The sequence below is a fragment of the Symphodus melops genome, assembly GCF_947650265.1.
Source record: "Symphodus melops genome assembly, chromosome: 19".
Lineage (NCBI taxonomy): Eukaryota > Metazoa > Chordata > Actinopteri > Labriformes > Labridae > Symphodus > Symphodus melops.
The window spans coordinates 11,377,429-11,394,884 of NC_136709.1; the positions used below are offsets into that span (position 1 = coordinate 11,377,429).

At 40.1% G+C, this 17,456-nt stretch overlaps 1 protein-coding gene across 2 annotated transcripts in view; it reads left to right on the top strand.

The window, feature by feature from the left end:
• eml5 (EMAP like 5) overlaps positions 1-17,456 on the top strand; it is a 36,011-nt gene that overhangs the window by 14,424 nt on the left and 4,131 nt on the right. Inside the window, exons 5-33 of one of the 2 annotated variants that reach the window (XM_079369604.1) lie at positions 164-349; positions 861-996; positions 1,563-1,764; positions 2,272-2,409; positions 2,511-2,767; positions 2,928-3,140; positions 3,233-3,400; positions 4,951-5,057; positions 5,153-5,271; positions 5,376-5,562; positions 5,687-5,792; positions 6,233-6,326; positions 8,063-8,163; positions 8,256-8,449; positions 8,603-8,714; positions 8,904-9,031; positions 10,298-10,439; positions 10,527-10,679; positions 11,590-11,721; positions 11,842-11,930; positions 12,829-13,005; positions 13,146-13,347; positions 13,442-13,568; positions 14,962-15,067; positions 15,548-15,677; positions 15,799-15,897; positions 16,336-16,356; positions 16,777-16,950; positions 17,031-17,239. In XM_079369604.1, coding sequence (XP_079225730.1) covers positions 164-349; positions 861-996; positions 1,563-1,764; positions 2,272-2,409; positions 2,511-2,767; positions 2,928-3,140; positions 3,233-3,400; positions 4,951-5,057; positions 5,153-5,271; positions 5,376-5,562; positions 5,687-5,792; positions 6,233-6,326; positions 8,063-8,163; positions 8,256-8,449; positions 8,603-8,714; positions 8,904-9,031; positions 10,298-10,439; positions 10,527-10,679; positions 11,590-11,721; positions 11,842-11,930; positions 12,829-13,005; positions 13,146-13,347; positions 13,442-13,568; positions 14,962-15,067; positions 15,548-15,677; positions 15,799-15,897; positions 16,336-16,356; positions 16,777-16,950; positions 17,031-17,239 — 4,209 coding nt within the window. Of the gene's footprint in view, positions 1-163; positions 350-860; positions 997-1,562; positions 1,765-2,271; positions 2,410-2,510; positions 2,768-2,927; positions 3,141-3,232; positions 3,401-4,950; positions 5,058-5,152; positions 5,272-5,375; positions 5,563-5,686; positions 5,793-6,232; positions 6,327-8,062; positions 8,164-8,255; positions 8,450-8,602; positions 8,715-8,903; positions 9,032-10,297; positions 10,440-10,526; positions 10,680-11,589; positions 11,722-11,841; positions 11,931-12,828; positions 13,006-13,145; positions 13,348-13,441; positions 13,569-13,772; positions 13,788-14,234; positions 14,329-14,961; positions 15,069-15,547; positions 15,678-15,798; positions 15,898-16,335; positions 16,357-16,776; positions 16,951-17,030; positions 17,240-17,456 lie in introns of those variants that run through there. The other variant, XR_013781321.1, reaches the window with a different exon arrangement.

Here is a 17,456-nt window from a genome sequence, read left to right on the forward strand (position 1 = left end):
TCTGGCTTCAAAAACATAAATGACTGGATGTTTTTTTTTTTTGTTTTTTTTTTCACACAGTTGTATTCAAATGTTTAATAATTATCCATTTGCTCTTTCAGGGACAGGATTACATTAGGGATTAGCCACCATGCTTTTTCACTCTTTCTGTTTGTGTTTGCAGTTTTGGAGCTTATGCGGTAATGCTCTCACACCCAAACGTGGCGTTTTTGGCAAAACAGGGGATCTCCAAACCATCCTTTGCCTTGCCTGCGCCAAGGATGAGGTCACATATTCAGGTGCATTGAATGGGGACATCTATGTGTGGAAGGGGATCAACCTGCTGAGGACCGTGCAAGGAGCTCATGGGGTGAGTTTTATAAGATGTGTGTTTTCTGCTTCATGGCCCTGGCTGATTTTTTTTAATATTTAAGGTTTTTCATTACTTAAAAAAAATAACTGAAAGCATCTAGTAAACTGAACCAGGGCCGAAGCCATGCATTCAGTAGAAAAAGGATCAGCCTTTTACTCCACAGGATTAAATGATATCTATTGGATCAACAGCTGGGTGAGGGGATGGGCAGATGGGGGAGGGGATAATAAGTGCCGTGCCTGTTTATTCCTGCTTTTTGTCCCAAATGTCTAACTGAGGGTTTAGGTAAATCATTGTCTGCACAGAAAGGAAAGTGAAGAGTTTTTTCAGAAATTAAAAATGACACCTCCCGTTTCCTCATTCTGTGTTATATGGCACACAGCAGTTTTGTAATTGTAAAAGCCTTGTTTAACAAATAAATGGTTGAGCAGCATCACTATACAGAGTTTCCTCTGTTGTCACTCAGTTGTCATGCACATCTGCACTGACAGTCTGTCCTTTCTTCCAGTCAGGGATTTTCAGCATGAATGTCTGTGAAGAGGGCTTCGCCACTGGGGGCCGGGACGGCTGTGTCCGATTGTGGGATCTCAACTTCAAGCCAATTACTGTCATTGATCTCAGGGAAACAGACCAAGGATATAAAGGTGAACTCTAACTGCCACTTTTTTTTTTACTTTAAACTGAAGGCTTCAGGATCAAACTGTAGTCTCCTTAGGCACTGAAAGAAATGTATAAACCCGCCAATTCTCTTCTTTTACTAAATTCATCTTTCTTTTCTATCCCTCATGTGGTTAATGTATTATCTTGGATCTAACAGTAGCTAGAGGTGATAATAGTCGAGGTGGGTGATGTTATAATGGGCAGTGCTTATTAATATGTCTGTTTGTAAAAGTCTCCATATTGTTCTGCTAATCCTCTTGTTGTTGGTAACTTCAAGGTCTGTTGCCGTTTTTATGCCGTATACATATGTTATGTTTACATATGCATACAGCTCATGCTTTTCTCACTGCAACAGTCGTAAAGTTAATCACAGATTGGCTGTCACTGTATGAAAAATCCATCCTAGGTTGCCTGCAGTTGGTTATTCACACCTCCTGTCTTTATCAACCCCGTCCTGTCTCTTAAAACGTCTGTCTGCTTTAATGTCAGCATGCGTTCTTGTTTTTTCTTTCTGATTTTTGAGGGTAGCTGTTTATTTTGTTTTCCATAGGCTTGTCTGTACGCAGCGTGTGCTGGCGAGGGGATCACATCCTGGTGGGCACACAGGATAGTGAGATTTTTGAGGTGGTGGTCCACGATCGCAACAAGCCCTTCCTCATCATGCAGGGTCACTGTGAGGGCGAGCTGTGGGCTCTAGCTGTCCACCCCACCAAGCCTCTGGCCATGACTGGAAGTGATGATCGTTCAGTCAGGTGAAGCTTCAATACTAACCCCAGAGACGTTTTGTGACAAAGATGCTGTCATGTTATGTTAATATTTAATAGATAATGTCAATTTTGGGGGATTATTCCTCCAGTTTCTTAATTTGTGTCGATGGACACTTATTTAAAATGTATCAGACAAAGATCTCTTTTCATCCCAAAACTTTACTTTTGAAATATAATTAAAGTTATTCATGGGTTACTTCTTGTCATAAAGGCTTAACGAATTGTAGGTACATTTAACTGAATTCAAAGCAGTTATGATAGGTTCATTAGTATTTTTTTTATTGATAGTTAATGGAGCAGTATCCAGGTCACAGGGAGAACATTTTATTTTTTCCGTTCTGTGAAAGGGTTTTGTAACTGTCACTATGCATGAGTAAAACAAAAGTATAACAGGTCAGGCAGCACAAATATTATTACCCTGGTCCTTTGACTCTATGTAATCTCATCACTGCTCTGTCTTTCATTTTTTCCATCTCTCCTCTGTGTCTAAAGGATTTGGAGCCTCATAGATCATGCACTGATAGCTCGCTGTAACATGGAGGAGCCAATTCGCTGTGCGGCCGTAAGCACTGATGGAATTCACCTGGCGCTGGGAATGAAGGATGGCTCCTTCACCGTTCTCCGAGTCAGGTGTGTGCACAATCCATTGGACAAATGGGAAAATGTGAACTCAACCGCAGTGTCCATTTTAGCTTCTGAATCAAGCTACATGTCTCTGCTTCTCTCCACAGAGATATGACAGAGGTGGTGCACATCAAGGACAGGAAGGAGGCCATCCATGAGTTGAAGTATTCCCCCGATGGCGGCCATTTGGCTGTTGGCTCTAACGATAATTCAGTAGACATCTATGGTGTGGTGCAGAGGTATAAGAAAGTGGGCGAGTGCATCGGCTCTAACAGCTTCATCACACACATGGACTGGTCAACAGACAGCAAGTACCTACAGACCAATGACGGCAGCGGCAGAAGGCTCTTTTACAGGATGCCAAGTAAGACCATCCGAGAGGGATATAATTAACAAAGCTAACAAATGATCTGTGTTGTATACTGCCAATCAATTACCCCCCCCCCAAAAAAAATCAATATTCTTTGATTTATTACTGTTTAAGAGCTCCCTTGTAAGATGAAATGTTTGTGTCTTCGGTTGAGGTGGAAAGGAGGTGACCAACAGGGAGGAGCTGAAGCTGGTACAGTGGGCTTCGTGGACATGTGTGTTGGGCCCTGAGGTTAATGGAATATGGCCCAAGTACTCTGATATCAACGACATCAACTCTGTCGACGCTAATTTTAACAATCAAGTCTTAGTAACCGCTGACGACTATGGATTAGTCAAACTTTTACGATACCCGTGTATAAAAAAAGGTAAACAAAGCTCAATTTTAACAGAGGGTTAAATTATAATAGTTCTGTTATTAATATATGCTTAGTACTGTTTTTTGTCCTCTTGGTTTTAGGTGCAAAATTTAAAAAGTATTTAGGACATTCAGCCCACATAACGAACGTGAGATGGTCACATGATTACCAGTGGGTCATAACTATCGGTGGGGCAGATCACTCGGTGTTCCAGTGGAAGTTTGTCCCTGAAAGAAAGGCCAAAGAAGCTGTGCATATAGCGCCACAAGGTGAGATGATTCCTCACAAAGGTAACTGTTAAACCAAACAGAGTGTTTATTCTCACAAGGAAATATTAAACTTATATCAGATTTGATGCAAATAAAAATAATACATTGTTACATTATAATGTTGCTTCTGGCGGAGAACTGTGACTTGCATTACTGATATTTCTCATTTCATAAAATCCTCGGCTCCTGCCAACATGACATTTTCAAATTAAATGTCTACTCAACCTCCCACTCGAATATTGCTCAACAAAATGTGAAAAAAAACTAATTTATATGGAAAAGGTTCTTGGTGGAATACAAGTGTTTGCTTTCTTTCTGAGGACTTGCTGATAAGACCACTTTCATGTGTATTAAATATGGATGTGTAGCCAGGGGGCGCATAGCTCAGCTCCTCTGGAAGAAGAGAAAAAAATTAGCTTGGTTCTCTCCAAAGCTTAAAAATATGCCTACAACTGCTGCCAAGGCTCCATTATTTACATGTTGTCTAAACAACTTAAAGGAAATAGACATATTTTATTATTTTTAGAGGAAACGTTTCTGTCACCTCCTGGCTCCATACCTGAAGGATGACGTCAACATTTTTGGGAAAGCACTTTGCTCTCTTTCTTGCCCAGAATTTAATCAGAAGATCAATACCACTGTACTCTAAAGGTGTGCAGCATGGTTTCCATGACTCAGTACTAAGCTTACTGTAGCTAACTACTTACTGGCCAAATCAACATAACCAACATCCAGTCTTTTTATTTACTCACCAAAGCTAGCTTTTGTATTTCCCAGAATGTAAAACTACTCCTTTAAGGAAAAGTCTTGTAGCTGTTAGAGGTCTTGTCATCGTCCTCTCAAAATCAAAGCAAACACCAGCTAATATAAGCTACAGTAACACTCCTCCTGGAAGTGAGATTATTCGAAACCATAACTGATGTAAACCCATTTAGAAAGGTTAAAGGTCATAGTGCATTTCTTAATTACCTGTAAGGGTTTTGTTTTCTGGCTATTGCATTATCTGCACCCATACTGTTCCCAGCAGCCTCATAAAATGAAAGTGCTGAACCAGTGGAGTGCAATGTACCAGATTGTTCTGTCTGTAATGTTTTTCACGAGCTACTATTTCCATAAAGCTCTGCAAAGAAACAGCCATCATATTAATTAAAACAATTCCAATAAAAGTGAACGAAGCTTGGAAAGTGTAATTCCATTGTCATTCCCAAGTCATATTATTCCCAGAGACAGAGCCCAGCTATACTTTATAAAATTAAAGCACATACTAACTGCCTTTCCTTTTAATTTTCCTAATGGATCCTGTGAGTAGCCGCCCTTAGCTGCCAGTTCTGCTTATTGCCTTCTCCTGGCACGGCTTTACTGTGCTGCGTCAGCATTTTTATATATTTGTCTTGAGCAATGTCAATGCAAAGCATAACATGGTTGACCCTCACCCTTTCTGAAACCCTGTGCAGTTTTTTTTCAGTCGTGCAGTGAGAGATTTTGTCTGATTCAGAGGCAGGGACGGATTTTACTGTCTTGGTGTGATGCAACCTTGTTTCTGCCTGCAGAGAGCTTGGCAGACTCAAACAGTGAGGAGTCGGACTCTGATCAGTCTGACGTACCTGAGATGGACTCAGAAATCGAGCAGGAGACACAGCTGACATATAGACGACAGGTTTGTGATGGAATCAAATATGATCCCCTTTAAATCGTGTTTCTCTGTAAATTATGTTTGACAGAGAATGTGCACTATTTTCTATATGCGTTTAGGTTTATAAAGAAGATCTACCTCAGCTCAAAGAGCAGTGCAAAGAAAAACATCGAGCGACGGCAATGAAGAAGAGAGAGAGAGCTCCGGGGAGTGGGGTGAAGCTGCACTTCATTCATGGGTAGGCTTACTTAGTAGCATCAGAACAAAACTCTGGATTTTAAGAAGCAGACGGCAGTTATTTAAAGCCCTTTATATAAACCATGGCCTTGTTTTTACGTGCAGGTACAGGGGTTATGATTGCAGGAGCAACCTGTTCTACACCCAGACCGGGGAAATAGTCTACCATGTGGCTGCTATTGGGGTTGTATACAACAGACAGCAGAACACTCAACGTTTCTACATGGGCCATGATGATGACATCCTTTGTTTGGCTATCCATCCCCTAAAGGACTTTGTAGCGACTGGCCAGGTAGCTTTCAGTACTTCTTTAATGAAATATTCAAAGGTTCCTTAAGATCTGGATTAACATGATTAGCTGAGGTGATTTTCAATAAGTGCACTGAGTATATGCTTTGATGTTTTTTTCTGTCCAGGTTGGCAGAGATTCCTGCATTCACATATGGGACACCGAAACCTTAAAACCAATGTCTGTGTTAAGGGGCTTCCACCAGCTGGGAGTTTGTGCTCTGGACTTTTCTGGTAAGATTTGAGCTGTTTTCTCTGACTGATTAAGTCCTATCCAATCTACAGTATGTAACAAAACCGAGATTTTGTATCTAAATTATTCCAGACACCCAGGGGGAAAAAAAGAAAGGAAAAAAAGAAGCCTCTCACACATCATTTAAAGAGGTTATATTTACAAGAGACCCTTTTTGCAAGACACAGAGAAACCTATCTCTGCTGCCAGTTATCCATGTCAGTCTGACAGCATCAAGGTAGACCTGTTCATCTCACCACCTTTAATTGGCCCCAGACAGAAGCAGAGTGGTGATCTGTATGTCAGAGTGCGAATCACCTGCCGTACATCAAACCCACAGGGCTGCTTTCATGTTGCTAACGAAGGGCCAAACTTCACTGAACCAAAGCAGGAATGGATTCTGTCTGTGCTCAACTGAACCGTTTTGTTTTTTCTTCCTCAGCGGACGGCAAAAGGCTCGCCTCGGTTGGCCTGGATGACAATCACACCATTGTGCTGTGGGACTGGAGGAAAGGGGAGAAGCTTTCAGCCATGAGGTAAGTACAGTTACACCAGGGTCGGCCCTTTCAGCACACAGCATCAGAACACTTTGACAAATCTTCCATTTAATTATAAAGATTGTTTGAGTGCTTTAGCTTAAATATGGACAATTATTGATGAGGGCTAAATTGAAGCTACTTTGCCGAGCTGGGCTGACAGCGTGATTGATGAAGGAGAAGAAAGGAAGGGAATTACTTTTTAGATTGCAAGGCTGCGCCGCTGAAACACTTAGCCCTGCTGAAGTCTGAGCGGTTAGAGCAGGAGTTTACCCCTGGGCCCAATACTGGGATCCATAATTAAAGGGAATTAGTTTTAATTTATGTCTGCCATGAGCTTATTATGAGAGCGAAACATAAAGAAAAAACATGACACATATTCACAATGAGGTTCTGAGGTACTGAGCAATAGCCAGTTTATAAAAATGGGTTTCAGTAAAATTCAAGCCAAAAGCAAAAACAAGAAAGTAGTTATTACCTCACAAATCCAAGGACTTTGCGCTGATAAATCAGACCTAAAATTTAAACTCCACATATTTAAAGTAAAAAATTGAGGAAGATGAGGAAAATTGGTTACACAAGTCTGAGTTCATGTCTAACAAAGTGATATTATTCTATTGCTGTGTACATATCCTGTTAAGTATTTATGCAACCAGACATGGCCCAAATGCACAAGTGGATTATCTCAACAGACAATCATTGTGAAGCTGTAACTTGATCTGAACAATGCAGGATTTTCAATTTCCTATCAGGATAAATTACATAACCTTGAAACCAGTAGATACAGAAATATCTTACTGGAAAACATCCTTAGCCCAAAATACCTCCACTCAGCTTTGTTAACTGTCCTACTTGATGCTCATTTTTAGTCTCTTCTCCACTGAAACTCCCCTTGGCTAGTCTGAAGCAGTGAATTGCAGGTTGACAGGCTCTCCTGCCTGTTGTTTGTCGGTCTCTCGCTGCAGTTCAGGGACAGCTTGGAGCCGCACTAATCTCCTTTGCAGACCCTGGTGGGCAGTGCAGTGAGGCGGGTGTAAGGAAATGGGACCTGACAGAGCCGAGCTTGTGCCCCGCCACTGTCTGGACTTCATCTGTAGGAGGAGGAGTGGGTGTGATAGGGAGAGTTTGAAAGAGGGTGTAGAGTGATTAAGACTTGGAAACCAGCAGAGACAGCAGGAGGTTAACATGTGTTAGTTACAGTTTAATGCTTATGAGAATGGGTCTTTAACCCAAGACTTGAAAGACTGCAAACAGTCAAGTAGCGCAATCAGTAAGAAAAAAATACAACCAAATAACCACCCATTATTGTTCAACATTTTATCAGCCAATCATTCCATTTTTTAAGTTTCTCGTTTAGTAAATCATTAATATTCATGTTTCTTTTGTGTGGCTGTGCTGTGTGTATAACTTCTGATAAGAAATGTTCATAAATTCCAAATTTCTTCTCTTTCTTTAACCATAATGAAAAAGCTTCAGTGTAGCCTGCTCTGTGTACACTGAGCTTGTCACTCACTCTCTCTCTTTTTTTTTTTTTTGCTTTAATTTTTTTAACATTTTGAGTAAAAGTTTTATTTATTTTTTTTGTCTTGTCCTTCCAACTGTAAAAAGTAGAGCCGACATTAGTCTGTTTCTCTTAATACCTGGGCATGAGAATCAAGGAGCCATAAAATAGTGTATGGATGCATCACAAAATGTAAAAAATGTTCAAATTAAGTGATGCTAAAATTGTTTTTCAGGGGAAGCAAGGACAAGATATTTGTAGTGAAAATAAACCCCTACCTCCCTGACAAGCTCATCACAGCAGGCGTGAAACACATGAAGTTTTGGCATAAGGCTGGTAAGACTCCGGAGTTCTTTTTATTGAATAGCAGAATCTCTAACAATTCGAACTCCATCTCATCGTGAATTGACTGTCTGTTACTCTTTCAGGTGGTGGTCTAATTGGGCGCAAGGGGAACATGGGGAAGACGGAAACTATGATGTGTGCTGTGTACGGCTGGTCAGAAGAGATGGTGTTTTCAGGCACATGTACAGGGGACATTTGCATTTGGAGGGACATGTTCCTGATGAAGACTGTCAAAGCTCATGACGGCCCTGTATTTAGTGTGCACGCACTAGAGAAGGTATCAGGGGTGAAAGGGCGTTTTCTTAGACCAATGAGATTTTTTTTGAAAGAGGAAGCAGACAATATTGACAAATTATTTCCATGAATGTTAATGGTTGAACCACAAAGAGATCATTACAGGGTTAATGGTGCCTAAATGTTGTCTCTGTAGGGATTTGTGACCGGGGGAAAGGATGGCATAGTTGCTCTGTGGGACGACACATTTGAGAGATGCCTCAAGACCTATGCCATCAAGAGATCAGTCCTAGCTCCAGGCTCTAAAGGTAAAAGGGTCATGCTGTTTTTTTTTTGTCCTCTGCTGTCCTTGTTTCCAGTTCCAGAGATGGGATCCATCCATTGAATAAAAATCCTTTTAAAAGATTCCATGCTTTTAGCTGGAATGAACATTTCCTCCAGCGTCATGGTTCACGCAAAGGTCTCTGACTTCATGCTGTAATTCATCTACTCTGCAGGGCTGCTCTTGGAGGACAACCCCTCCATACGTGCCATATCTCTGGGCCATGGACACATCCTAGTGGGGACCAAGAATGGAGAGATCTTGGAGGTGGATAAGAGTGGCCCCATCACTCTGCTTGTCCAGGTGAGATCCTGATCAGAAATAATCCCCAGATATGTGACTAATCTAATCATTGAAGGCACCTAAACATCCAGGCGGGGTATTCATGTGGAAGCTGGCTGTGTTGTTTTTTTACAACATGAGCTGGGACTGTTTCTTCTTGTATTGCAATTAATAATGTTACAGAACAGACGAGACAATATGTTAATTTGATTTCTTTATTAACTAGAGCATGTTTCAAGCTGCTGCAGGTTAATTATTATCATTGTGCCAAAATGAATGGAAAGAAAAATAGATTGTTTCATGTTTTTGAGAAATTGAGATGTTTTATGTTCAAGAATCTGGGTGTTAAGATGAATATTGTGTCCCTTACTTTAGAGAGATTTGCTGCACGGTGTACATAAGAATGAACCTTCTGCACATTTATTAACAAAGAAATCTGTGTTATTCTCTGAAAGCGGGTCAGCAGAAATAGATGCATATACATCCTGATGACTCATGTCTGTTTCATTCAGCAATCCAGAATCACCAGGGAAGGTGGTCATAAATGGTGATGAATTATTGCTCACTGGACGTGAGATTGTTAATATACATAAGTGGTTCTGCAGAGCTAGTCTGAACGTAGGCAGGCAGAGTGGATGTTATTGATCACCTATTTCAAACGCTTTAAAACATGCAAGAACACATTTGATGAATAGGATCAGTTATATAGATAGGTAATGGTCATCCTTGTTTATCTCCTATGTAACAAGCTAACTTTTTTAAGTATCATTGGTCATCAAAGAGAATTATAATGTTGTTTACATAGTTAATCTAATTCATTTAGCCATGAGAGGAAGGAATTATGCTGATTAGACAGAGGATGTCTTTGCTGTAGACTTTGAAAATGAACAAAAAGCTCATAGTTTTTTATTCACTTTGAAATCTTGCCTGAAGTGAAAGAAAGCATGAAGAAACATAAAGCATAATTTAATGGTAAATTGTGTTTAATACACTTTTCTTCATGCGATAATACCCTTGTTGTCTATAGTGACATTATTTGACCTGTAAGTGAAGTCAGATACCCTAAAGAATAAAATAATGTAGTAATGAATAAACAAAAGAGACAATAAGCACATAATAGTAGGATTTAAGTCATGTTTTTTTTCTCACTTAAACTTATCCTTAATTATTGAGAAACACATTTTTCCGAAACAAAATACATGCAATTTATTTTCCCGTCAGTTCTTTGTTGTATCCCATTTTTTATTTTATGAATAAACTCTGAAATGTTATTCTATGTGTCTGCAGGGTCACATGGAAGGGGAGGTGTGGGGCCTTGCCACTCATCCCCACCTCCCTCTCTGTGCCACCGTCAGCGATGACAAAACCCTGCGCATATGGGACCTTTCGCCCAGCCACTGCATGCTGGCGGTACGCAAACTCAGAAAAGGTGAGTCACTGCTCAGACGCTAACAGATTATTTTCCACAGGATGTGCACAGGTCCCGGGGCGATAACAAACACATTATCCTCCACAGGTGGCCGTTGTTGCTGCTTCTCCCCTGATGGCAAAGCATTGGCGGTGGGCCTGAATGATGGCAGCTTCCTCATCGTGAACGCGGACACTCTGGAGGACCTGGTGTCCTTCCACCACCGCAAGGACATCATCTCTGATATCAGGTTCTCTCCAGGTCTGTTGCCCACCTTTTTAAACATTTCTAAACAACCCTAAATCCTTCTCTAAATGAAAAATAGGCCTATAAAATTCCTATTCTGTGCATCATAGTTTTTGTAAGATGCTGTGCATAATTCAGCAGGTATACATATTTCTCTCATACTGCTGAGACAGGTAGACATTGCTGCAGGCCTGAGCCAAATTAATATCTTTCTGTCATAGGGCAAGACATAGTGACAGCTAGAGCAGAAAGAGAAACAGAAGTGGTAGATAGTGAGAGCAAGAAACTAAACTCCTGTTTGCCAGGACACTTAACTTTGATCTACACTGCAACAGATCCCTTTTCTCAACACCCATACATCCCTGCAGTCCTATATCTTAAAGCAGCAGTCACTGTGTGGAGCCGTATAACACTGAGCAGATTTTAGCATGGTTGTTAAAGTAGGAATAACCATTGAAAGTTTTTTTTTTTATTCTTTCAAAAGTAACAAATTAAACATTTACAGTTATGCTAAGTGTTCTCTTAAGCTATATCTATACTGAATCTGAGTAAAACAATACAAAAGGCCTCTTTTATACAGAGAGAAAGGGAATCATTGAACTCTGATTAGTTAGAGGAAATATGCTGAATTTGATCGGATCACATTTGTTGCCTTGATGCTTCCTGAATAAAAGCAAACATTCTGCAGACCAAACACCTGCTGTCTCTTCCCCATAAAGAGTTTTTGTAATGGCGTAGGTCTACTACTTAAATGTATAATGAGGCACATGCTGATTTTAGATTACTGTACACTGATGAGCTTTTTGTTTTCCAGTAATTGTTTGGAGATTTCAGTGACAACCATATCAAATCTGTTGAACGATCTTCATTTCAAGTTGATTGTGGGATTGACCAACAATCCTCTCTCTGTTTTTTTTGGGGTCAGGTACTGGAAAGTATCTTGCAGTAGCATCAGGAGACACATTTGTTGATATTTATAATGTAATGAGCAGCAAACGGGTGGGGGTGTGCAAAGGATGCCTGAACTACATTACACATCTTGACTGGGACAAGAGAGGTAAACACATCTCCTTGTGTACTTTTTTCTTATCTAAGGTTGCAATTGACTGCAGACTAAAATGTCTTTGTTGAAGAACAATTGAGCACCCCTGTCCACTGGGCCTTTTTTTATTCACAGGAAAACTTCTCCAAGTAAACACAGGTGCTAAAGAGCAGTGGTTTTTTGAAGCTCCTCGCGGCAAGAGGCAAACCATCCCCGCTACAGAGGTAAGCAAGGGGAGTAAGCACAAGAGCAACCGTGGTTATGGAGCTTTCGCTGGTTATATTCCCTTTGGGCTCAGAGTAGGCTCAGGAAGGGCAGCAAAGCATTAACACGGCCCACTTTTCACCAATTTATTCTAATTTTGGCAATGCAAGAGGGATATCGTTTGGCGCCTCTTTAATTCAGAGTGACATTCAGACATCTTTCCAGGCACACCATGGAGAGGTGCATTAAGAAAATAAGGCTCAGAGACGATGCTTCTTCATTGTTTCTGGCGAGAGGCCAAGATATCCTCTCTCGCCTTTTCTCCTTCATCAAATCATTTATCAGGATTAGCTTTCCTGTAGTCGTCCCATTCATTTCACTCTTCTGTTCACCTGACAATAGACTCCTTTTTGACAGGCTGAGCACATTTCTCAACCAATTTTGAAAAACATGTTGTTTGTGCAATAGTTTTAAAAGAGAAAGTATTAATGGATGTTTTGTGATGGTATTGACAATACTTTTAGATAAGGGGTGCCTCAAGGATCTGATCTTGGCCCCATTTTGTTTTTGAGCTATAATAAAACTCATAATTTAGTTTATCTTAGTAGTTTTATGCAGTCATATCAGATGACTTACAAAGGAGAAGAGAAGCTGGATATCCCAAAAAACTAAATAATGTCCAATGCATGTTGACTCTCAATAATGACTGCCAGCAGGTTGAGGTTCAAAGGTTTAATAATATTTTAGTAATTATCAATTATGTTCTTTAAGGATGAAGCTCCTGATTTCATTTCTGAATTATATTCTTTTTAGTTGCTATTGTGTTTCCTGTTTAACAAAAAACTTTTCTGTGAAGTACTATGTAACCTTTTAAAGATGCTAAAACATTTTTTAACCATAATTCCTTGTTTGGCTCAGGTGGAAAAGATTGACTGGAGCACATGGACATGTGTCCTCGGACCGTCTGTTGAGGGCATCTGGCCTTTGATCAGTGAGGTCACAGAGGTCACCGCTGCTTGCCTTAGTAACAACAGGAAAGTGCTAGCAACAGGGGATGACTTAGGATATGTCAAACTCTTCAGATATCCTGTCAAGGTAACAAAGCATAATTATTCGTATGCTCTTGTGTGAGTGTCTCACAGCTTAAGGCTTATGGTTAGAAATTATGAAAATGTTATGTTAATTTTTGTATTAAAGTCACAAATGTGAAACAAATGTTGTCTCTCTTGCCCCAGGGGAAATATGCAAAGTTCAAACGCTACGTGGCCCACAGCACACATGTTACCAATGTGCGATGGACCCATGACGACTGCCTCTTGGTGACTGTCGGTGGGGGCGACACGTGCCTCATGATCTGGGCCCATGAGCCCGAGGGCCATCGGGAGTTCAAGCAGTGTGACAGCGAGGAGTCAGACATCGAGAGTGAGGACGATGGAGGTGAGGGATGAGCTTCTTCTCCAGGGATTTTGTCTCCAAATCTCCCTCCTCAAGGAGGCATCACTGTCTCACTGTTTCTCTTTTATTTCTCCAGGGTATGACAGCGATGTGACAAGGGAGAACGAGATCACCTACACCATAAAGGCCTTATCTACAAACATGAGACCCATGACCGGTGTGAAACCCCATTTGCAGTTGAAAGAGCCCTCTGTGGATGAAAGGTATTCCTTATTTTCTAACTATCAAAGAATGAAAAGTTATGTGTATCAATAACACCCAACCTGAATTCTTTGGTCAACATATCTTTTCTTTTCCTGTCCTGTCCTTGCCCTTTTGAAATAACTCGGCCTTTTCTGCTCTTTTTCTGTCCTTTGATGGCTGTCCATCTCTTATTATGATGCTTCCTTTTTTAATTCCACTTGAAGACAAGGCGTGGTCAGGTAAGCTTTGTATTCACACTGAGCATTATCTGTGTTCATGGTTGAAATATGTGTAATAGAATGAAATGAAGAACAAAGATAGTATCAATAAGTTTCTTTGGCTAGTTGCTAAATGAATCTGTAAAACCTTCACTGGAAAAATCCAACAATTTCAGTGATTCAACATTTTTCCTGCATAAGTTAAGGACACAGTTAAAGAGGATTTCAAACACCATTCCAGGAAGAAATTAGGAATTTCTCAAGCTGCTTTTAAACAAAGCTCATAAAATGTTCCTATCATCTTAATCCATCAATGTGTCAAAGACTTTGAGAGCTTCAGGTATATTGATTTCTACTGGAGTTTTTCTTTTTTCAATATCCAAGTATCTATGCAGCAGTTGTCATGGAAATGGACTTTAGTTGTCATGGTTACAAGATGGCGCTGACTCTTGTATTTTATGTCCTCAGTGCGTCGGCTGGGCAGCAATGAATGCTGTCAGAAGCCTTTTTTGTAATCCTTGCCTTTCTTTTATTTCTAATTGCTGCCATGAAGAGGGTCAAGGTAAGCTCTTAACTCTCTGGTTCTTTTATGACTTTATCAACCACACACAGCCTGATATGATTTTGTATAAAGTCAATTGCCTAGCCTAGTCTTTGAATGTAAAAGTTCATACTTACAGTTTTTACCTTGATTGTTGCTTTCTTGTGTAATTTTTGGAAAACATTCCCTCCAAAGGAACCACAGAAAGATTAAATCAAGCACACTTAATGAGTTGAAAACTTTACTCTGGTTATCCTAAATATAGACAAGGGGATTCTTCATCTCCTGATATATATTTGTTTAATGATGTTTCTGTATCTTTTGAAGACTTATATTGATTATTTATTTATTTATTTTGCCATGGGGAAAAAAACAGACAAAGCTGTACTGATATTTCTTTTTGATTTAACTTATAATGCTTTTCATGTTATTCAGCTCTCAAGGTAATTTCCCCATATAGTCACCTTTCAAGCGTGGCTTATTCACTTCTTAGCTTAGCTGGTTATTTACACTCTGAGCTCACTTTGAATACAAGAAGCCTTCAAAAAGAAGAGACGCATATTTGAGAAACATTTTAATCCATAAACTAAAACATTAAACGGGGCAAGGTGAATGTCTTTATTATCATTAGCATGATAAGTAGGTTTGTGGCAGACGTCTTATCCCAGCTGTCTGTTTCAGGCCTCCTGTCAGCAGAGCGCTGCCACAGCCGGAGAAGTTGCAGACCAACAACGTGGGCAAAAAAAAGAGACCGATTGAAGTAAGAAGTAGGGATGAATCTGAAGTTTAAAAAAAACAATTTTAGCCATGCCAATTCTGACAGCAGTGTTTATTTTGGTTTCTTATTGTATTTTTTTTCAAATGCAAAACAATGTTTTTTTAGTTTGCAAAATAAATGACTGTACTTTACATGAGGCTAAAACATGGAGACTATGAGCTAATCTTTATATTTGAGCTTGAAAACAGATGATTGAAAGTCAATAATTTCCTGACTTGCTTCCTAACTTAAACACAACAAACTAAAATAATAGTGAAACAGTCTTGTGTCTGTCCAGGCAGCTAAGATCCAAAGTGGTGCTTCTTAATGTGATTATTTGCGTTGAAGACGCCGTGTGCTCTTCCTCTCACTGGAGACTCTGAAGACGCTTTAATCAAATGAGCTCCATCAGCTCTGCACATCTTGGTTGTCATGGTGTTGACCTTTCTGACTTTCTGACTGTCTTTTCTACCTCTCCCTCAGGATCTGGTGTTGGAGCTGGTGTTTGGTTACCGTGGCAACGACTGCCGTAATAACGTGCACTACCTGAACGAGGGGGCGGATATCATCTACCACACGGCCTCGGTAGGCATCGTGCTCAACCTGACAACCTGTAAGTACACAGTGCAGACTAGAAGAAGCTCAATTCTCTTTTTACTGCCTAGAAACAATCGCGTGTGTATTTTATTTAGAGACATTTTGTGGTGTATGTGTGTGTGTGTGTGTATTTTCAGCTTGCCAAAGTTTCTATGTGGAACACAGTGATGACATTCTGTGCCTGACAATCAATCAACATCCCAAATTCCCCAACGTGGTGGCTACTGGCCAAGTAGGTATGTTTGTGCGACGTTGACCTCCTGTGTCAGCAGCTGCCCTGCTTCTCTTCCCTGTTTCTGCTGTTCTTTATTGTGCAGGATTATTATTCATGACAGATGGCCTTCCTCTCCTACAAGCTTGTCTGCACTTTATAGCAACTAACGAGCAAAATTAACATTTTTTTCTGCATACATGAATAGTTCAGGGAGAACCACACGTGCAGCAATTCTTGAAAAAATATTAACAACCCTAAAATGTAACAACACAGTATTCACACAAAATTACAAATAAAAACAGTGCTTATAGACATACACATGTATAACTTATGATTGTAGCTCATTACTCTTGAACACCAGTGGAATCCATTGTTGATCACAACAAATCTTACTGAAACAGTCCCCAAAAATAAATAATGTGTTTGTTCAGTCAATAAACTGGATTTACTTTCTTTACAGGTGATACTGGTGACATGTCAGGTAAGGACATTCTGAAATGTGTTCTCAGCCGGATCAGGAAATATGATGTGAATTACTTTTTTTAAAAACTATTAAATCTGCCTGATTTAATTCATCTTCTTGAGGTTACTGCCATCTAGTGGCCACTTGATTAAGAGTCTTATTTAGTAATATGGAGCAATATGGTTCTGTGCTAGATACTAAAAATGTAAACATAACTTCAAAGATGCCAGTTTATTTCTGTACAGTATGCTGTACATTTAGGATCATAATTAGATTTGTTTATAAAACTGTAAAAACCAGACAAAGTAACCAAGTAAGGATAATTAAATAGCATCTTTGGTCATTGTTTATTCATAACATGAGTCTGACAATTTGAAGAAGTGTCATTAAAGTAGTTAATGTAGAAGTCATTTTTTTTCTCTCTCCTCTGTTCTTCAGCCACATCTCCATCCATACATGTGTGGGACGCCATGACCAAGCAGACTCTGTCTGTGCTGCGTTGTTTCCATGCTGGTGGGGTTTGCTCTGTCAGCTTTAGTGCGACAGGTAAACTGCTGATTTCTGTGGGACTGGACCCTGAACACACTGTCACTATCTGGAAGTGGCAGGAAGGTAAATTGATCCTCCTTAAAACACTCCAAAAGTACCAATGCCACCGAGAGTTCACACTATTATCGCATCTGTTTTTTCAGGAGCCAAAGTGGCCAGTAGGATAGGTCACACCCAGAGGATTTTTGTGGCTGAATTTCGGCCCGACTCTGACACGCACTTTGTGTCTGTGGGGATCAAACATGTACGTTTTTGGACGTTAGCTGGCCAAGCTTTACTCAGCAAAAAAGGCGTGCTGAGCACCATCGAAGATGCCCGGATGCAGACCATGCTGTCTGTTGCATTTGGAGCTGTAAGTGACTTCTAATTAATATAGAGAACAGTACCATTTTTTTGTCTAACAATTTATTAATCCAAACAGATAATATGTTACATTTGCTCTTCACGATTGTGCTTGTTCTTAACTTCATCATATTCATTTTCATGATTCCAATTTGTTAAATTAAAGCTAATCCTATCTCAAACTTTCTGCTTCAATGTGCTGTGAATTGTTCTTGCCTTGCTCGCTC